This window comes from Zonotrichia leucophrys, chromosome 12 (assembly GCF_028769735.1).
Source record: "Zonotrichia leucophrys gambelii isolate GWCS_2022_RI chromosome 12, RI_Zleu_2.0, whole genome shotgun sequence".
NCBI classification, from domain to species: Eukaryota; Metazoa; Chordata; class Aves; order Passeriformes; family Passerellidae; genus Zonotrichia; species Zonotrichia leucophrys.
This window is the reverse complement of record NC_088182.1, coordinates 15,254,157-15,274,935: the sequence shown is the minus strand read 5'-3', so window position 1 is coordinate 15,274,935 and position 20,779 is coordinate 15,254,157. Positions and strand designations below refer to the sequence as shown.

The 20,779-nt window shown below is 48.6% G+C and overlaps 2 protein-coding genes across 3 annotated transcripts; one reads left to right on the top strand and one right to left on the bottom strand.

Annotated features, from left to right (window-relative positions):
- On the top strand, window positions 1-10,640 carry C12H3orf18 (chromosome 12 C3orf18 homolog). Of its 2 annotated transcripts, none has more exons than XM_064723637.1 (5): window positions 1-115; window positions 3,427-3,821; window positions 5,166-5,191; window positions 6,606-6,735; window positions 8,091-10,640. In XM_064723637.1, the coding sequence occupies exons 2-5, from the start codon at window positions 3,588-3,590 to the stop codon at window positions 8,169-8,171; spliced, it is 471 nt and encodes a 156-aa protein (XP_064579707.1). In that variant the 5' UTR covers window positions 1-115; window positions 3,427-3,587; the 3' UTR covers window positions 8,172-10,640. The 2 variants fall into 2 exon arrangements, with proteins under 2 accessions (XP_064579707.1, XP_064579708.1); XM_064723638.1 differs by lacking the exon at window positions 1-115 and adding an exon at window positions 798-898.
- Window positions 10,641-11,505: 865 nt separating this feature from the next.
- Window positions 11,506-20,473, bottom strand: LOC135453192 (high mobility group protein HMGI-C-like). The gene is made up of 5 exons (XM_064723981.1): window positions 20,267-20,473; window positions 19,591-19,707; window positions 19,115-19,162; window positions 17,257-17,347; window positions 11,506-14,297 (listed from the first exon to the last, which is right to left on the bottom strand). Exons 1-5 carry the CDS (start codon window positions 20,354-20,356, stop codon window positions 14,212-14,214), a joined length of 432 nt encoding a protein of 143 aa, XP_064580051.1. The 5' UTR covers window positions 20,357-20,473; the 3' UTR covers window positions 11,506-14,211.
- Between the last annotated feature and the right edge of the window lie 306 nt (window positions 20,474-20,779).

The following is a 20,779-nucleotide window of genomic DNA, read 5'->3' as shown; positions in this document are numbered from 1 at the left end:
CGCGCGCGGAGCCGAGTGGCGCGGCCCGGCCCGGCCCCCGCGGCCCCGGGCGCGGCCCCCGGCGGCCGCTCCGCCCGCGCCCCGGGGGGACCGGACGCCTCGGCGGCAGCGCGCAGTAAGTGCCGGCCCGGCCGCCCCGGCGCGGGGGGCGCTTCCAGGGACGGGCGGGGTGGGCCGGGCCGGGCCGCGCTGTGGGGGTGTCCGGCTGCGCCGTCCCGTCCCTCCCGCGGGCACTGCGGGGCTGCCGCGGCCTCTCGGGGTCCGGTCCCGGTCGTGTCTCGGGCGGGTCCGGCGGAGCGGAGAGCCGGCTGTGAGCCCGCCTGGGCAGCGGGAAGGGCCCCGGAACCCGTTATCCGCCCGGAAACTTCTCGGGATGGGGAAGGAGGGACTTCCCGCAGGGATGGAGTGCGGGCAGCGGGGCAGCGCACGGGGCCGGGGCGGTCGCTGCCGATCCGGTGTGTGTGTCAGAGCGGGTCACGGGAGCGGTGACATTGCTGGGGACGGGCCCCGCGCCTGGGCCAGGGTGGGACGAGACCGTGCCCTTCTCGGGCAGCGGGACGGTGACAGCCGGGGAGCTGCGGGGCAGCGGGCACACACGGTCGGGGCTTTCCCGTTTCCCTGGAGCCTGGTCAGCTCTGGAGAGGTGAGGGAAGCCAAAAGTTCATCCACTGGGAAGCCACGTCCCGTTGCCAGCAGCAACACAGTGCCGCTTGTATTGCTGAGTTACTACACATACTTCATCTTGGTGAAGTAATGAAGAAACTGTACTTGTTATTATTCTTCATACAGAGACCCTCCGACCCATCTTCATCCCAGTGACACAAATCTCTGCTCAAGTCACACCCAAAATGAAACAGCAGCACAGAGATTAAAACCAATTCTTCAGAAAAGGCACAAGGTGGGGCCCAGAACAATTTTCTGCATCTCAGAAGTGAGCAGCAGCTATCAGAGATCAGTTTGGAAATGCTGGCTTGGGAGAGAAATAAACGTGTTCTCCTTATGTGCAGACCCAGCAGAGCCCAGCACAGAGCACTCCTGGCTGTGCAAGGAGCTCTCTTGGTGCAGGCAGTGGAACAATGCCAGCTGGCAGCAGCTGAGGATCTGGTTCCTCTTCTGTTCTATTTGTGCATGGACTGTGCTGGAACCTGCCACTGATAGGTAGTAGCTGTTCCTGGCCCTACAGCTGCCATCAGAGGCTTGGAGTGTGCCCAGCCTGCAGATCAAACTTCAGCACCAGGATGACAACTGGGAAAGGAAGGTGGTGGGGAAAGATGATCCTCCCCCCTCCCCAGCTCTGCTGTGTAAGCTGTGGGCCCTGGGCCATCCTTGCACTCAGCCTCCCTGTCTGTCTGTCTGGAGCCTGGACCAGGAGGAGCTGGGGAGCAGAAACAGCCCTAGCTGAACCTGGGAGTGGTCATGTAAGCCAGGTCAAAAACCTCAGACACAGGACTGCTTTTAGAGCTAGGTCTGTGGGTATGGGAATCCTTCAGCATGAACAGGATGCCAAGAGCAACAGAGTCCCCATTCTCCCTTGACCAGAGTTTCAGCTGGCTTATTTCAACCCAGCCTTTTTTAGTTTTTCAGAACTGACACTACATTCAGCTGAAGGCCTAACCCATTTTGTTTCCAAAATTTAGGAGCTGTTTAAGATCTAGAGCCATACTCTGCAAAGCCCTTGGGCCTGCTTCACTCCTTTCATTTAGGCTATTTTTCCACTCTTTATTTCCTTGGTAGTGGCTTTTTAAAAAATGGGTATTATCATTATGGAAAGTTTCCCTGAATAGCACAAATTGATGGATCCTGCCTGAGCAGCTGCTCGATCTGCTCAATAATTCCTTCCCTTTTCCTGCTGGGCTGTCACTGCTGCTGCCGCAGTTGCTGTGGCACTGATTTCAAGTTTTCCATCTTTGTGCCCAAGTGTGCACTGCACCTGAGCTGTGCTGTGCTGAGAGGAATAGCTGGAGAAGTCAAGGTGCCTGTGGTTTGAGCAGAGTGCAGGGCTTGATGGCCAGTGAAGGGCACAATCCCCTTCAGCTGCAATGACTTACAATGTTAGGAGGGACCAGACCAGAACTGTTATTATTCACATTTCTCTGGAAACTCCAGGGAGTTGACAGTGTCTCCCAGGCACTTCAGAATTCCCCTGTGCTTCACAAAGTTGTTTCCAGGGGACTGAGACAGACCCTGCATGAGTGGCAAAGCTTTTACCTGCTCAGGGAGCTGCAGGACAAGTGGAGGTGAGTGCTCCAGCTGCTGACTGAGCACAGCACAGGCTGGTGCTGCTTGCCTGGGGTGCTTTCCTGCTCCAGCTGTTTGTGGCAGATGTTGATCACGCTGCTTCCTGCAGTTGTGGACAGCAGTAAGGCACCACAGTATGGGAACTGCACAGTAACCTTGCCTGGAATGGAACAGAGAGGGGCAGAACAATGGCTCGTTTCTCTTTGCAGGCACATCTTTTTCTATTCAGAGCTCACTAACCCCTCTATCCCAGCTGCATTCCAGCCCAGAGATGCAATGTCTGCTGAATTGCAGGGAAATTACCAGAGAACTGCTACAGAAGTTCTCAGGTCAGCTCAGCTCCAGAGGTAGCTGTGTTTTCAGGGAAGAACTGATGATCTAAAGTTACATACAGTGTTTTTATAAACAAAGTGTGCAAATACTTCCCATGGCTCATCCCATGGTGTTTTGCAACTCTTGATCATTTGCACAATAGAAGTATGAAGCAATTAAAGCCTTTCATGTTCTCAGCATGAACAGATCTATCAAATTTCACAACTCCAATCCAAAATTGGGCTAATTTTAAAATTAATATTGATAATTGCCAGTGCATGACTAAGCTTGAGTGGGTGCTTTCATGAGGGATTGAGAAATAGTTGGTGTCTTTAGATGGAGGACTGATGCAACCCACCCTTTCCAGAGCGCTGGCATGAGCAGCAGTGGGACAATGGAGTGCAGGGATTCACCACAACAGGGAACTCCTACTTTGGATTCAGTAAAAAGCATCTTGAGATATGGATGCCTCACAGCTGAGTGTCATTTCACTGGGTATGTTCCCACTGATAAGGGGATCAATATAACTTTTCAAAAATTAAAAGCAACAGACAGAAGCAGGAAGATGCTCTATCCTGGGGCAGATGGAGACCACCTGGTTCAGCCTGGGGCTACCAGAAACAAGGGTTCTGAGGTTGTCCCACACAGATTTCTAGGTGACTGCAAGGAGGCAGAGCTGGAGTAGTGATAGGAGAGTTATCTCCAACTCCCAAGTGAATCAGGCATGACTTTGGGGACTCTCAGTAAGCTTAAAAAACATTTTTCTTATTTTGAGCCGGCATTCAGAAACTGTGCTGGTGAATTGGGGAACTGTGGGAAAGGTTGTGCCTGTCTCCAAGAGCTCTGCACTGCTCATTTGTTCTCATTCTGTCCTAGGCCAAGTCCAGTGTGGTTCCTACCCTGAAGAAAACCCATCAGTGGTGATGCTGCAGGAGAGGTCTCACGTGGGGCCCTGGATTGGAAAGGCAGCTCTGCACTCCTGTAGCTGATGGGAGAGGACAACAGCCCAGTAACAGGAGCTACCAAGAGCTGGCAGGATGAGTTACAGCTCACCCTCTGTGCATGACCTGCATCACAGCACCCCCAGCACAGCCAAGCCAGAGCCAGGGACAGCTCTGGATGTGACTGTACCACAAACAGCCACCATAAGCCCTGAGACTGCCACTTTCAACAGCACCAAAATCCCAGACATGGCCAGCACGGGACCTGGCATGAGCACCATGCTGCTTTCCTTTGGGATCATTACTGTGATTGGCTTGGCTGTAGCAATGGTAAGAGAGCCCAGCTAAACATTCCTGTTTCTTGAGGGTGGAGGGTGGCTAAAGGTTCTAGGACTGGTTTGCACTGAATAATTTATTTGCATTCTATTCAAGTCTCACCCAGAACTGCTGGGAACTGATAGTTCCTGAGATTCCTTTCTTTTTTAAGGCCTTTATCAAATGTTCCAGTATTTCTGCAGTCTCCCTGAGGTCTGATCCAAATGGGATGCTCAGCAGGCCTAGGAGCAGCCATATGGAGTATCAGTATTTGTTTTTAATAGCAATAGGAAGTTCAAGTAAAAGGGAAAAAAGCATATTCTGTTCTGACTTGTTACCTGGAACAGCTGCATTGATTTAAATATTCTCTTGGGCCCCACAAGAAAGTTTATCCATATTAACTTTTCAACCAGACTACTGAAACCATGTAAGTCCCCCTGTGGACATGGGGTAAATATTTTTGAATTAAAGTGGCCTGAATCCATCTTAGCAAGACTCACCCTGGACTGCATTTCCAAGGTTCTGCATGCTGGGTATCAGTCCTTGAGGGTTTGGTGTGTCACTAACCTTGCCATTAATGCTGTGGGCAGAAGCTTTCAGGTACCCCAGTTCTGGGCCCAGCACGGGCAGTACAAGGGCTGCAGCTCTCCTTTTATGTAACCAGATCATTTCCCTGCCAACAGAGAACAGAAGGTAGCAGCAAGCTCCCTTTCCTTGTGCAAGGAAGGGCTTCACTAATACAGCCATCAGAGGAGCCTACTGCAAAATTTCATTGCAGGCCCCAGGAGGAATTTTTCCAAAAGCCCCTAAGAAAACCTGGAAACAGTCAAAAGTTCCCAAGAGCAGCATCCAGCGTCTGTAGTTCTCAGGACAAGGCTGTGGAGGCCCAAAGCCTCCTTTCTTCCCTGCACAGGCTGACAGAGGCAAGTCCCTGAGCATGCCCTCCCTCTTTGCTTCTTCCCTTTCTACTGGGGAGGGGGTAGCAGCACTTCTGTGCTGTAGGAAATCTGCACATGAAAATCACAAAGGGAAGTTTTTTCATCCACTCTTAAATTGCCATATATGTCCTGCAGCCTCAGAAATGTGCTGAGCTACACCTGGTAATACACCTAACACTCCTACTCCTACTAACACACCTAATAACAGGCCACTGAGCACTTAGTGTCAGACATGATGTGCTGCCAAGCTCACAGTGATGCATATGAAATGTCACTTTTATTGTCACTTCTGCCTTCCCCCACTTTGGTGCACAGTGACACCAACCTTCTCTACCTCTTTCCTGTGTGCCCAAAATTGCTCTTCTCAGCTATTCCCCGTCCTACTGGGACTGCTGTAATGATGCTTCTTTTTCTCCTGCAGGTTCTGTATATCAGGAAGAGGAAGAGGTAAGATCTGTTATTGGCTGAAGGGAACTCAGTGCTTCAAAATGCAGAACGAGCTCAGGAGGAGAGGGGGAGAGTGCAAGTGATGGCTGTGGGAGAACATGGTGTGACTGAGGCTGGCACACTGCACTCCTGGGACTGGGCATCCCTCTGACACCAGAGTGTCAAAGACTCCTCCACAGCTTTGGAAGGAGAATAAGGCTGAGCAGGAGGAGGTCAGGGATCCTACAAACTCATCACACTTCACCTATGAGATGCATCAAAACAGAGGAGAGGGTTATGGGTGTATAAAGAAGCTGGGAACTCCATCATGACAGGTTTAGATCTCAGGTTTCAGCCATTCCCAGATTCCTGTGTTTTCTAGCAGCCTAGGCAGGGACAGCAACTGGCAGCAGCACAGTGCAGAGACGCAGCCTCAGCCCAGGAGTTAATATCTTAATTTCCTTGCTAAGCTCCTGGCTGAAAATAGAGAGGAGAGCAGCACACAGGGAGAATCACATCTTGGTTCTGTCTCACAGCAGGGACTCTGGCCATGCACAGACTACCAGAAAGTGCTGCTGCCCACTGTAAAATTTCCTAGCCCAGCCCCAAAGCCCAGGTCTGGGTGCTGCTGCAGGAGTAGTCAGTGCTTGGCCTGTGAAAGTAGCACTGCTGGAGATAATGGTTGTGCTGGTAAGCCCATAGAGAAGCAGGGGAAGAATGTGTCATCCTAACACTTGCCAAAATAGATACTTGTGGTGACACTGCCAGTAACTGCTTGTGTGTTTCCCTCTACTTCAAAACTCAGCTATAGCCAAAGGCAGGACTCAGTGTTCTCCCAGGAGCCACCCCATCCATCATCCAGCTCTGAGGAGACCCTTTGAGTAATAATTCATAGCTCTGTCTCTTGGAGCAATGATACAAGAGTAGGAACAGTGTCCACAGGCATCAGCTCCCTGTGAGAATCTCTCTTTCCTATTTTCTATTTATTGTTTATTATTTTCTGTTTAATTTTATGTACTTCAGCCCCAGAGTTAAAGTACTCTCAGGCCACTGGAGCTTGAAGTGAAGTGCGGTGTGGGCAGAGGGACAGGGGGAGAAGTCACAACATGCCAAGCCACTATGTTCCACTGTTTCTTTTGTCCCTCCACATAAAGCCTAATCTTTTAAGGTCTGCAAGAACTTAAATCCTGATTCCTCTGTGTGTAAATGCCTGCCAACATAGATTAGTGATGGCAATTAATCCCTGTAACTGCACTCTGGGTGTCTTGCACTCCTGCCAGCTGTGTGTAGTGGGTTCTCAGCCTCATTCAGCAAGAGCCACAGGAGCAGAATCCCTGTGCAGCAGGAGAAGCAGGCTGCAGAAAGCCTCAGCAGTGGGGTGGGGGAGCAGCCTGAGCCCTGTCCTTCTCACCAAGCCTTTCCCTCCCTGGGGCAGATTGGAGAAGCTGCGGCACCAGCTCATGCCCATGTACAACTTCGATCCCACCGAGGAACAGGATGAGCTGGAGCAGGAGCTGCTGGAACATGGGCGAGATGCAGCTTCTTCCCAGGCATCACACAGCAAGGTAGGCAAAAACACCCCAGGCATCACACAGCAAGGCAGGCAAAAACACCCCAGGCATCACACAGCAAGGCAGGCAGCAACCACCCCAGGCTCACTGCAGCACTGCTCCCTGCACTGCTTTCCAACAGGGCCAGGGAGATTTTATAGGGCTGCAGGGTGGGGAAGCCATGTTAGACCTCAGGAGGACTTCCCCATCTTTGCCAGCCCTGGAGGTAGGGACTTGGGTGTTTTGGAGTGCTTAGGGTGGACTGAGGAGTCAGGCAGTGTTTGACAGGAGGCTCTCTCCTGCCCACTGTAACAAGAGGTAGGAGAAATTGGAAAGAAGGGCTTCTCACCACTGTTTGGGTCCAGCTTCAGTGTTGACTGTTCCCTTTGTCACCACTACTACACAAAAAGCCTTTTTAAAAGAGCCAGCAGGGATGGTTGGAACAGGTGTCCCTTACCCAGTGACACAGCATGTCCTTGGAGCAGACATACCTTTCCTTTCATGCATTCCTTTCCAGCTGCTCTGTGTTGCCCATCCCCTGCTTTTCCTGTCCAGGAGCAGGAGTTCTCCCAAACAGTTCTCAGTTGCCACACACTTTACACCTTCAGAAAATCTGTAGCAAGCTTGGTGTAGGCAGAAAAGGAAAAAGGAAATAATAAATACAATTGTATTTATAAAATACTTACCTTGAGACATTCTTAACCTGCTGAAAAGCTCAAATTTCACATTGGAATATAAAAGATAACCAACATGAAATATACTAGTTTGGAAAGCAGGAAACGTGGTGTATTAAAGCAAAGAATCTTGTTCTCTGAGTAGCACATACTAGGACAACATCACATCCCTCTATAATAGAGGGTACAGAATAGAGGATATAATAGAGGATAACTCTCCACATAGGAGGCTTACCTGGAGGTAGTAGAGGGGGAAAATTGTAAGGCCAGAGTTAACCTTAGCCCAGTAAAACCAGAATCATCCTGTCCAGGGACAGACTGGCCGGCAGGATGCCTCAGGTCCCTCTTGCTAATACTTGGGAAGTACAAGAGTTTGAAGATTCAATATAAAAAGAGAGGGAGAGTCTAAAACAACAGCTCAAGTTCATGCAAAGGCACATTTCCAGGCCTTGATATCTCAAGCTTTTCATGCTGCCTTGTAGATATAAATAATGAGACCCAGTAATCCAATGATGTGGGGATTTTAAACTGGCAGGGATGTGCTGACTAACTCTCCAGGCTGCTGTATTTTCCTGTCACAGCCTTGTTAACGCCTTGTTAGCCAGGCAGCCGCCCCTGGGAGGGGTGAGTGCCGTTCCAGGTGCAGCCCTGAGCCCGGGCAGCCGTGCTGGCTCTGAGCTCTCCTGCTCCCCCCAGGTGCTGCTGCCGAGCCAGGGAGCCCTGCAGAGACCGAGCCGCCTGGTGTTCACGGACGTGGCCAACGCCATCAATGCATGACCGGGCCCTGCCCTGCCCCCGGATCCTGCTGACAACGAGGAGGATGAAACCAGCAAAGCAGTGACTTCCTCAAGCATGGCTGATCCACTGAGCCCAGCTGGCCACCTGTTGGTTTGTGTTACACACGGGCACAGGAGGTGCCACCACTCTGGGAAATAAACCCTTTGTGAGGGCAGTGGTGATTCTCTGGTGTGTGTGTTACCATCAAAAGCTCCTGAGCTCCAGTTTCTGGGCTGGCACTGCCTGACACCACCTACCAAGCTTTGAGTTCAGGAACAGTGCCTGCTTTGTGTAGATTAACCTGTCTGAGCACAGAGCTGTGCTCTCTGGGTCAGGGAGGGAGAGAGGGGCACATCTCAGAGAACTTCTGCACCGGCTTTGTGTGCCCAGGCCGCAAGGAAGGTGATGGATGAGCCTCTCTGTGCAGTGACCACAGCCCTGGCCAGCCCTGGGGACTGGTGGCAAAGCCTCTCTGAGCCAGGAGAGCTGCCTGCCCCAGCTGAGGGGTGACCTGGGGCACAGCAAGGAGAACAAGCAGGGGATTATCCCCTCCCAGGCCTGTGGCTGCTGGTAAACGTGCACCACAGTGGTGTGGTAGCATGGGGAATTCACTGGCTTGAAAAAGTGAAACAGTGAAGATTTGGCTGATAACATCTTAATCTGAGCAAGTGGCTGAATATCCTAAATTAGAGCTACTGTACAGACAGAGGGGGATTTCCCACAGCTAGAGCCAGGGACTATCACTGTCTGGCTGTGTGAGCCCTGCTGCTGAGCTAGGAATAAGAGCTTGGGCCACAAAGAGGACTTGAGCAGAACTAGGGCTCCAATACCATTTATCCCTTCCTGCTTTGGCTCAGGGAAGTTTCTACAGTGCAGAGTGTTATCCAGGAAAACACAGTAAGCTTCAAAATACTTTCTTTTAAAAAAGGAAAAACATGTATTGGCTCAACAACAACCCAGTGTTTGCCCCCAGAGATGACTAACAGCTGGTTTGTACTTCCTTACCTGCCAGGACCTGCAGTCAGAGCCTTCTCTTCTTCCTGCTGAAGGGAACACAGAGCTTTGCCTTAGCCTCTGCTCGAGTTACCTGCTAGGAACAGGTAGGTGGGACTAGACAGGTAAGCCAGGGGTTTCCTGTAGCCCTGAAGAATCTCTGCCTGTGCATCCTTCAGGGCTGCAGGAGGAAGAGAGTGCCAAGGGGTCTCTGGCCACCTTGGCACGTGGCAGAGCAGTGTGGGGGTCTGTTGGCTGAAAGCTTTTGGTGGGCACTGGCCCCGAGTGCTGCAGAGCAGCCAGGGAGCAGCATCAGTGCCCAGCTGTGCCCTGATCACCTCCTCATCTTTGGGTGGTTACAGGCATTGTCAATCAGATTTTATTCCATCCACAGCACCAGTTAAAAGGGAATCAGGGCAAGCCAAAATTTGAATGCAGATCTAAAGCTTTATGCAAGGAGTTGTTTCAGAGTGGCAATTCAGGTACCATGTGCTTTGTTGCAAGTCTGGACCTGCCAGTTACTTTTTGTTCTTCCCCTGTGTGATTTTTCCATATTCATTAAATGCAAACTCTTTCCTGGGCCTGTGCCCCTGACCCCTGCAGGGCACAGCTCCTTACCAGCCTTCCCTCTTCCAGCTTCCCTCAGGGCAGCTTTGCAGGGCTAAATTGCTTTAGTTTTTCAGTGTCCAGCTGTCTTTTTAGAACTAGGGATTTCTGGGGGTATTTTAGGGGTTGGGATGTGAAAAACAGCCCAGTCCTCGTGGCAGGAGGCACTCCCAGGCTGCTGCTGTTTGACCCCAGGGATGCTGCTGGAAGGAAGGTGCATGGGTACAAAACTCAGAGTAATGCACATTAGGTCCTTAGAATTTGGAGTCTGTCTGTGGCTATTCCCAGCCATCAGCTGAGAGACAAATACCTCCCAACACAGACACACACTTTGCAGCTCCTGCAAATGCTCACTGAGAGCAGCCACAGCTGATTTCTCCCTTCCTGCCTGTCCCCCTTCCAGGCTCTGCAGCAGACACGAATGCATGTGGTAGTAGGGGTGTCCAGCTGTCTTAAATTGCAGCATTTTCCCCAGAACTCTTAGGATTGGAATTTGAATGGTTGTTTTAAACTCAACAAAAAGCAAGTGTGAGCTGAGCTGTTTCCTCAATGCCTCAGCCCAGTGTGTGTGCCCTTCTCCCAGCTCTGTGCGCTGCAGTGCAACAACAAACACACCTACACAGGACTGCTCCTGAACCACTCTCCCTGTGATGGCAGGCTTTGTCCTGTGATGACTGCCCTTAAGAGTAAAGAAGTGCAGATAATAAGACTAAAAGAATATTATGGGTAATTGCTGGGCTCATATTCTTTTAGTTCCATAGCGCCTCCTCTCACAGTTCTCAGATGTATAATTTAGCAGAAGCATTATGATGTAATTTAATTCAAGTGTTTCTGTGTTTTAAAGCATTGAAATATAATTAAACTATTTACATGAAAGTCTAGTGTGATTGTCTTTTTCTCCTGTAATTTGCAGTTTCCCACAGGAACTGCTGGAGTGTTACCCCAGTATCTGCTGGTAATTTGTGTGCAGTGAATTCCCTTGCTCTTTCAAAAACTGAACTCCATGTGAAAAACTTGGAAGGGGAAGCTCTGTGGGGGTCAAAGTTTAGTGTTCTACAGCACAGAAACTCAGATCCCTTCAGAAAGGCTTGCTGGAGAAGTCAGGAGGGCAGGAGCTTCCAGCTGCCAGTCCTGGGCATCCAGAGCACAAAAAGAAATCCCAACTTACCCTTAAGATGAATTCCTGTACAAACCAGGGGTTCATCAGCTCACCTGCAACTCTGCCCACACTGAGGGGAACAGAATATGATGACATTGTTGATATATTTCAGATTTGCTCCATCCTCATCTGGCCCACAGCCCCAAAACTTGGGACTAGTTAGGAAAGCTGTCAGATGAACTCAAGAGGCAGCGCACAGGCAGAGAATTAATTGTATTTAAAGCTAAATAGCTGTATAGCCCACAGAACCATGTGGGGGAGAAACAGACTTGACTGTGGAGACTTCTGGGTGTACATGTGAAGCAAAACTGGCTTGTGTTCCAATCAAGCCTCCAAGACACACAAAAGAATGGAATCAGGGCCCCACACTTGGGCTTAGGAGGGGCTGTCTGATTTTCTCCATGTGTAATTCCTCATGCTTATTATTTCTGGTTTTCACATCAATCTGGGGCTGCTCCTGAATGACCAAATTTTTGTTTATAATCCCCAAAAGTCCAGGTCAAGAGACACTCACCTTATCCAGCCATGTGTGTGCTGAGGGTGCTGCACAAGGAGGAGGCAAAGCAGGAGCCTGAGGGGCATTTGTTTAAGACCTTTATTTAAACTTCAAGGCTAATTTGCAAGTTGCCAACACTCTCTATGCCTTCACCAAAACCATTTATGGGAAACTTCCAAACTTTGCTAGACAACAAACCTCAGTCACCTCCTGTGGTTTACCAACTGTAATGACCTCTTATTTTTGGCCAAGTCAGACCAAAACTGGCTGAGCTTAAAAACACTTGACATGCACTTGCTTAGAGGTAGGTTTGTCTACACAGAAAAGGTATTTAATTGGGAAATAAAAACATTTATAATTTCAAAAAAGACAATCCAAGTGATCCAGTGTGAAATCCCAGTTCCCTGCAGATGTCTGGAATTCTGCCCACCTTTCATAGGCAATGACTTCCATTCTAATTCTCTGTGTAAACATGGAAGCTGAATTTATGAACTGGGGTTTCAACTACACACAGAAGAGCTCCTAAAAGAGTGGAATTCTGTTTGTTCTCCTCCAGCACTTGCATTTTTATGGAAACAAGTTCTTTTCTGGGGTTTTTCAGCAGACTGGTAAGAAGTAGCAAAGACTAGATTTTAATTTTTTTTTTTAAATTTTATGAAGTACTTAGCATGCACTTCCCAGCAGAATACTGCTGACCTAAAGCAGATGGATTTACTGTCTGGCCAAGGCAGTGTGCACCCCTATTCCATGCCACCAGCTGAGAAAGGACTGACTGATGTCACAGGAAGAGCTTGAGTCTCTTACAGATGTAATCCCTAATCCATTTAGAAGCTGAAGTTACAGTCTCACACTGCAACAGCTACTGCTGTCAGGTAGCAGGGGTTAATTAAACAGGCAGTACAGCCTGCAAACAGAGTACTGAACCTGCCAATTCAACTGAAAATCAGGCACAGAAGTTGGTAAAATATATTGGTCCGCTACTGGAGTAGCCTTTGAATGCAGATATGAACTGCAGCTGAACTTGGGAGTGCACTGAAGAGCAGCAGAATTCAGGGGAGCTGCACCTTCTCATGTCCCCATCAACAGTACGGATTCACTTGTGTCATGTCCCACCCAGAGTTATCCCCACAGCAGGAGCTGGGGGTCAAACTCCCTGTATCTGGCAGCACAGCTCATCCTACAGCACAGGATTTAGGTCAGTCCCTGTGATCTAATCCATTTAGTCCTAGATTTCTCTGCTATTTGCTAGTGGAGGCACAAAGATTATCTGTGATGCAGTTCTGTGCTGTGACCACCAAGCTCCATCCACAAGAGAGTACCCTTAGGGCAAAGCAGATACCACAGAGAATTAGGACTAGGACTCTCATCACTACTAAGCAGAATTAATGGGATCGGGATTCATCAGTGCTAAACTGGATGGACAGGACAAAATGACCCAAAAGGAAAAAAACCCCACTTTTCCCCTATTATCTCTGCAATCAGCCCTTCTTAATTCTGCATACATTTTCTGGTGTTAAATAAATACTTGCCAAGGGAACAGAACTCTGATGAAAAGATAATAAATGAGTTCAATATATACAGCCATTTCATGGGCTTCTGCTATGCACCACCATAAATTTAAAGCCAATTATGTTCTGTTTAAATATTTAACACTGTAAAGCTAGCCAATTTTACATCCTGTCAGAGATAATTGAAATACCCACTTTGTCCCTTTAATAGGCAGGCAGAACATCCAGGAGATGGAAAATACCACCGGGATTTCACTATTTGCAACTGGATATTGGAAATACCCTCAATTCCTCAGAATTTAACAGCTCTGACACCAAAAGCACAAATCTGCAAACAGTGTGAAACAGAGCAGCCAGTAACAATCTCAAACCAACTGGCTACTGCTGTCTCCCAAAACTGAACTATCAGCAGCTTTTATTTGCATAGTTGTGACACTAGAGGACCCCACACACGCATGTTAGGGACTGAATTTAAACTAATTTAAATTGAATCCCCAGGCTCTGCAAGGAAGCAACTTTTTAACTGGCTCTTTACAGACACTCCTTTGAAGAGATGAAATCCAGTGGCTGTGACTAAGCTTGTAAGCACTGTGCACTTGGAGCTGCTATCAAACATGGGGGGAGAGCCACCAGGCCAGAAGAAGTTATAGGAGAAGGCCCTGAGCTGATCACTTTAAGATAAAAATTTCAGAATCAATCCCCAAGATATCAGGGTGCAAACTTTCCTCTAAAGCATGGAATGTATGGCCACTGGAACAGCAGTGCAGGGCAAGCTGGAAATGCCATGAAGGTTTTTTGTTCTGAAATAGTCAAGAAAGGACTCAAAGGCTGTCTTTCAGATACAGTCCCTATGGGAAACACAGCAAAACTTAACTCCTGGCACTGCTCCATCAGCCTGCCAGAGGTGATATGGCAGACAAGCTCAGCCATTAGCTGTGTAAATAGATTTCCTTTCCTGTATCTGAATTGCTGAGTCAACTTCTGTTGAAGTACTGTTCTCTGTGGCAGGGCAAGGCACAGGGTTATCCAAGTATTTAAAAGAGAAATTATTATACTCGCAGAAGATACACTACAAACTCTAAAAGGCATCTCTCCAACAAGGCAATTTGCCATTTCTTCCCCTAAATCCTTGTTTGGATGTTTGGGGTAAGCAAGTCCACAGGCAACAGGAGAGAGCTTGGCTACAATTATCACAAATGAAGAATCTGAAATACAACATTAAAAGTCCTGTTTGCTTTCCACTCCTCTGGCTTCAGCAAGACACAAACAGGTGGGACACTACTGAGCTGCAGCAGGGATGTTACTCAGACATCTCCTGAGACCAGTGGTTTTGCCAGGCCTGGAGCCGTCTTTTCCAGTGATGTCTAAAGGAAAGATCACAGGAGACAGAGGGTTAGAGCTTTGGGTCCAGGAGCCCTGCTGCCCAGTGCCCCTTACAGATTTGGTGCCTCTTACAAGGCTGAGAGGTGACAAGGACCCACTCCCCAACAACCAGAAGTTTTCACAACAACATTCCCATTGCTCTTGTACCAGCTCCAGGCTGAATGGAGCTCCTGACACAAATGGCTTCCCTGGCAGCAGAGCTCAGCATGAGGCTACTGAGGGCCCAGAAGTGACAGTCTGTGTCAAATGGTCTGGTTTCTGCTCTGCAAACACTCATCAACCACCTCTGCTGACAGCAATTATGTATTTCCTTGAATCCTCATGAGACACCAAGTACCCAAGTGCCCTACCCAGTATAAACACCAGGGAAGTAGATGTGCACAATGTCTGGAAATGGTGTGAGTGGGGAGTATTTTTGGCTACACAGGCTTGCTGTGATCTGTGCCTCACCCCTGGCTTTCAGGAGACCTGAGCTGACCACTGGGGCAACAGAGGAAACAAAGGAGACAAAGCTTGTGTGAAAAAAAAAGCAGGGATAGCAAAATATACAAAAAGGAGCAAGATTCCAAGGCTGCTTCTGGGCTTTGCACTGGCTCCTGGAAATTCTACCATAAAGCAACCTCTTTTTCCCTCACACCTAGAGTCCATTAGCCAAGAACAAGTTATTAAGACAAACCACATCTGCCACTGTGGCTTAGGAGCCTATGAAATGAGATTCATCAATCCTTCAGTAATGGTACTCACAGAAAAAAACCCAAATGCTTCTTGACCCAGAAAAACAGAAATGTTTATGCTGGAGTTGTGACTGGCAGCATCTACAGGCAGCAACACAACTGAGCCTGATCCATGAACAAACCCCTGCCTGCTCTTGGATAACCTGGAGCGCCCCATAAAGCAGTGCCTTGGGAAAAGCAGAGCTAGATCCCCAGGCAAAAGCCATGGGAATAAAAACCAGCAGGCTTTAAAGCAGTTCTCTGCCCCAGTGGAGGCTTGCAAAGCTTGCATATTTCTAATGCACCTCTTGCTGCATATCTTGATTTTCTCCATAACAGACTGAGAGACAGAGTCAGTGTTTATTTCAGCAATTCAGATGAATGCAGCAGACACAAAGCTCAGGGCAGATCTCTTTCCCATATGGAGTTTTGTGCAGTGTACAACCTGCAGGATGGGCAAGCACTTGGACCCTCCCATCCCCTCCCTGGTGCAGCACCTCAAAAATCCTCACCTAGAAGGGGGAAAAGAAAACCCCACCAAAGCCCTCAGTGGCCAAAGCTCTGGCTGTGTCTATAGAAGATCATTATGAGATCACAGGCTGCTGCTAACAAGTCTCAGAGCAGTAGCCTCCTGCATGAGTAGCACAAAATCTTGCAGGGATATAATACCCCACAGAATGGGTTAATCCAGAAGCTACCTGTGTGTAAGCTGCTGCTACAGCTGCACTGTGCTTGCACACAAGCCCCAGGATCCACAGTTTCCAGTAAGCCAGAACAGCATTCTCCTTTCCAGTCAGAAGTTTTAAGCCAGGATTACCACTCCATCTCAAGCTCCTGAGCAAATAACAACTTAAGACCTTTTCCAGAGGATTGCCTGGTTTCATACTGTACACGCTTATCCTCAGTGATTTCCTGGCCGTTTTTGTTCTCCCAGAAGTGCAGACGCTCCCCACGAGCAGAAGTCCCCTGTCGGCTGGGCTGCACTATCATCCCTGCACGGCCCCTCCAGCGACCGCAGCATCCGCTGCTCCTGTCCCAGCTGCCGCTGCCTCCCTGCCGCAGCAGGGAAGCGGATTCTCCTGCGCTGCCGCGGGCCCCGCTCGCACCGGCAGCAGCAGGAACGGCCCCGCCGGCTGCGGTTTGGGGCGAGGTTTCACTGTCCCAGAGGCGGCCGGGCCCGCCGGAGGTGAGCTCATCCCCCTGAGCTGCGGCCCCGCTGATGTCAGCGCTCGGCTCCGTGGCAGGAAGCGATACGGGAACAGAGCCCCAGAGGAAACTGAATTGAGCAACTGAGGTTAACTCCTCTGGCATTTCAGCATGCGGCATTTCCAGGGACTTTCTAAGAACCCGGGCTGGGCTGGGCTGCACACCAAAGGCAGGAGGGAGCAGCTGTGCTGCCACATGGCAAAGCAGGCAACATCTGCCTCCCCTGGGCTCCTGGCCCCTTCTCCCCCCAGGGAAAACATTTCATCAAGAGCTTCCTACAAGGCTCTCTGAAGGCAGGACACAGATGCACTCAAGTTTTCCTGGAATCTACCTCAGAAACAGTCCTGAATGGTATAGAGTCAGATTTTGTATTTTTGCAGGGCTCAAGTGCGGTTTGGGCTCTGGGTGGTGCATCTGTACATTCTTACAACAGCAATAACAGTTATCTGGCATCTCATCTCAGAGATGAGATAAACTGGAGCCTTCCACAGAAACTGGCCGGTGCCATCACTGTCTGTGCTGCTGAGGCACCTCTGCCAGTGCCAGCCACTGCCAGAGAGCTCTGCCTTACAGTACAAGCCAGGAAGGAGAGAAAGAACATCCAGGAAACATTCTGGAGTTAATCCAGGGTACTAAAATGTCCCAAATACCAAGGAATCTTCTATTCATAAAGTTTCTCAAGCAAAGCAAGACATGAACAATAAACTATTTTCACTTTTTACACACCAACCAGACAATTTCACTGAGCTGTACCTGTAGCAGTGATCAGAACCTCAGATATGTGAGTTCTTGGAAAGACAGACAGATTTTCTTCCCTTCCTTTTCTTCTACCTCCACTTCTGCTGAATTAGTCACAACTGAATTAGATGGAAGGAATGTGCCTGGAAGCCTTCCAACTGCTCCTCTGTTTATAGGATTTACCAGGAAGACTACAGCCAGAGCTTTGTGGGTAAGTGCATGGTTTGCCAGAGCATGGCTCTACTGTTTAGTCTCATGTAATTACGATTATCTAATTTCAAACCTTGTGTGGCTGGTGCCGAGTTCAAATTCAAGTCATTGCTTTCCAGAGGATTTCCTTCCTGAGACTCTCCCTCTTGGACCACTGCTTGAGGCTACAAAGAAAAAACACCAAAAATAAACAAGCCCCCCCCATGCAAAATTAGGTATGGAAAGACAAAACTGCAAATATGCAAAGTAGGTGGATTATTATTTAAACAAGACTCTGCAGCCCTGACAGCACATCCATTTGCCACCAACTCCTACATGCAACCATAGGCAAGAATACACACCAGGGCATGCAGTGTCCACACACATTCACAAGTCTCTGAATACTTGTCAGAATCCACAGTAAACAACCCCAGTATCAGCCTTGTGAGACACAGCCCAACACTTTGAAAAAATCTGCCCATTATGCAGTTGTGGAGATCTTTTTTCATCAAGAATATTTTCTATATTCCAGGTTCTGTCCCTGTCTTGACCAGCTAAACATTTTTTCTATTGACAGTTAAAACCAAAATTATTGTTCATTTCTTCTGCTTTCATTTTGCCCCCCAAAAATTCTTCAGCTGTTTAATTCTGAACTGAAACATCAGAATCCTTCACTAACCAAAGTTAAAATGACACATTTTGAAATGTTAAAAGCTCCTGCTTGTCTTTGAGATCTGTCAGGCCACAAATGACACCAGCAGAACTTACTGGGTAAGGTTTTGCTCTGTAAGACACAGCCACTTCTGCCTCTGATTATTTTCCATAGAGCTTGAGGATCCCAGTTTGCACAGCTGGTTGCTTTAAGCACTGGTAACACAGGCTTCCCCAATCAGTGCATTTAAATTACATAAGATAAATGGGCTTGGGGAAAGCAATGGGCTTTGAGCAAGTGCAGTGTGCTAAACTAGACTGTTACCTTCTCACCTGGACTGCAGAGAATGAACAAATGCAACAGTTCCCTTGTCTGGGACGTTCTGCACAGGGTTAGCAAACAGCTTCCCCCTATCCAGGAAATATCTGCATGCAAGGTCACTGCCACATCAGAAAACACTTGTGATCTCTCCCATATCCTGGCACTTCCTGGCTGGTGAACATTTCCCTCCAAGCCTTCTGCATGGCCCTCTCAGGCTGCTCTGTCCCTCTGGTTCTGCTGAGCCAGAAGTGTTCCTTTCCCTCCTGAGCACCCCTGTGCCACCACAGCTGTACAACAAACCTATGGATTCCTGCAGCAAGTGCACAGCTTGGGTTTGGATCTAGCAATTTTTATGACGCACACTAAATAATGGTTTGTGGCTGTTGTGGAGGTTTTTAATCACTCCTAATGACAGGTAACATACCATGAGTAGTTCACAGGACTGAATATCCTTATTGATTAAAAGCTTTTGTCTTGTTTTTACACCTGAAATGTTTTCTTCTTAGCTAATGATTCTTACTAATCCTTTGTTGCATAAAAGAGTCTCCTGCTGACAGGACTCAAAGTTTTTCCACTCATGAAATTTCTCTTTTAGCTAAAAGTCAAGTTTCTTCTTTTGAGACAAATTGACATGCTAAGCAATCACTTCAGTCTTTCAAGTCTCCTGGGAAAACAACCCCTCTCTCTAAGAAAGGACGGAATCTCTGGCCTGACATTCCAAGCCTAGGAAAGTGCTATACTGTGGAAGTCTGGTATGTATTGAATTAAGTACAGCATCTCCCCTGGGCTCTCAGAATTCTTCAGTAGCTGAATCTTGGAGGCCAGCAGGAAGACAGTCAGAGCTTCCCTAATTATTTCCAGGCTACCAAAGCTCAAAGAATGTTGTGACAGACACAGAGTCTGAGAAGGGCAAACACAGCAGCAAGTTCCCCAGGATCTGTGCCTGGAGAAGAGGGAAAGGACTGAACACTGTACTCACCCACTTGCGGGGCCTCCCTCTTCGCCTCTTGCCAGCAGGAGGTTCTGCCTTTATTGAAAACAAAGGGGGAATATTGTCAGCTCTCAGATTTGCTGGGTATTGTGAGTAAACCACTGAACATGGCCAAGGTGACCTCTGTATAAAAGGTCTTGTCTCACAAGTAGCAGAAAAAGCAAAAGCTGGGGATAGAAGACAGTTGAGGAGGAAACACCTGTCTGACTGCACTGGTGGTGATTATTGGGCAGTGGTGGAGGAGAAACACTGGGAGGAAACTGCTGAACAGGCAGTGGCAACACAGGAAGGCAGGGAGGTGAGTGAGGACTAAAACCACAATAACTGATTAGTCCAACTGTGGTAATTAAAGCTGAGCTGAATTAGGGGCAACTTGCACTATTTTTAAGCTAAGAGAAACATCCCTGCTGGTCTCTGGCAGTGCTTCTCTCCTCTGTAAATGAGTATAAGCCATTTCCTCTCACCGTTCCTCCAGTTAGAGCAGTCATTTTCTTGCTTCCTTTTGGCCTTCCTCGTGGTTTCTTCACTGGCTGTGGTTCCTCAGCATCCTGTGGGATAATAGCTGTGTTTCCACCATCCTCCTGGGATAAAAGGAGAAAACCATTTAAACTGTTTCAGGGATCATCCTGCTTATCTTCTCTCATTCTGGTTGGTCTTGGACTGTCTTACACCACTAGGAGCACCCAGACCCCTAAATAGCTGGTTGTCTCTGCTTTTCCAGCTGGGAGGTGCATTAGAAGATGATCAGCAATACTCCTACCTCTTTATGTCTTTTGGGCTGGGGAAATGAGTAAGTTCCAAGAACTCTGGCCAAGGGGCTTTGCCTGTTCTATCCAATTACTGGCACAGAAACAGAGGGTGATGACACATGAAAGTCTCCAGGCTAGAACAGAGACCTGGCCAGCCCCTCTCACACATGTCCTGGCTGAACTGTCACTGCCTGTCACATCAGAGTTGCCTCTGAGGCCAGGAGCTGAGATTTCCCAGGGTGCAGATCCTGCTGCTGTCCTGGGTAGCCCCAGCATTTACCCCAGAACACCTCTCCTCCCCTTGTCCTTGTGAGCAAGCAGCTTCCCAGGGCTGCCTGCAGATCCCATCGGGCTACTGCCATGGCATCCTCTTGAGATGATGTTCTCTCACCTGTGGCTGCTTCTTTGGTCTCCCCCTCTTTCTCTTCAGGCCCTGGGTCAGTGTGGATGAGATGGGATTCTCTGCCCCCTCGCTGCTCATGCTGGCACTCTCCACTGTTAGCAGATTATAATCCAACAGGTTCTTTTTCCTGGACTGGGAAAGAAAACTTGTCTCCTCTTTTTTGCTTTATCTTGTTATGGATTCTCCTCTACCTGCAAGGCTGAAATGAGAAAGAATCAGGCATGGAAGCTTGCTATTGTTTTCATCAGCTGCAAGAGTTCATGACCCAGCAGACATCTGGGAGCATAACTGGTTCTAGAATATCTACAGAGCACATTCTCTTACCTAGCCTATTCCTCAGCTTTCTGAGACTTTTATCCAAAGGAACTGAATTGCTCCAGGCATGGACTATGCTGGTACCTGCATCTACCTTTCCCTGTTTAATCTGAATCAAAAGAGACAATGTCTGCAGCTCTCTAAACTCCACTCTTTGGAGGCTTCCTCCAAAAAGGAAGGAGGTAG

What these genes read in the sequence shown, in the direction of transcription:
- C12H3orf18 (XM_064723637.1), top strand. Translation starts at nt 3,588, where the DNA reads ATGAGTTACAGCTCACCCTCTGTGCATGACCTGCATCACAGCACCCCC. An exon ending in TTGGCTTGGCTGTAGCAATG is followed by an intron (nt 3,822 to 5,165) that starts GTAAGAGAGCCC and finishes TTTCTCCTGCAG; the next exon opens with GTTCTGTATATCAGGAAGAG. An exon ending in CCCAGGCATCACACAGCAAG is followed by an intron (nt 6,736 to 8,090) that starts GTAGGCAAAAAC and finishes TGCTCCCCCCAG; the next exon opens with GTGCTGCTGCCGAGCCAGGG.
- LOC135453192 (XM_064723981.1), bottom strand. Translation starts at nt 20,356, where the DNA reads ATGAGCAGCGAGGGGGCAGAGAATCCCATCTCATCCACACTGACCCAG. An exon ending in GAGGGAGGCCCCGCAAGTGG is followed by an intron (nt 17,348 to 19,114) that starts GTGAGTACAGTG and finishes TTTTCTTTGTAG; the next exon opens with CCTCAAGCAGTGGTCCAAGA. An exon ending in CTCGGCACCAGCCACACAAG is followed by an intron (nt 14,298 to 17,256) that starts GTTTGAAATTAG and finishes TCTTTCCTTTAG; the next exon opens with ACATCACTGGAAAAGACGGC.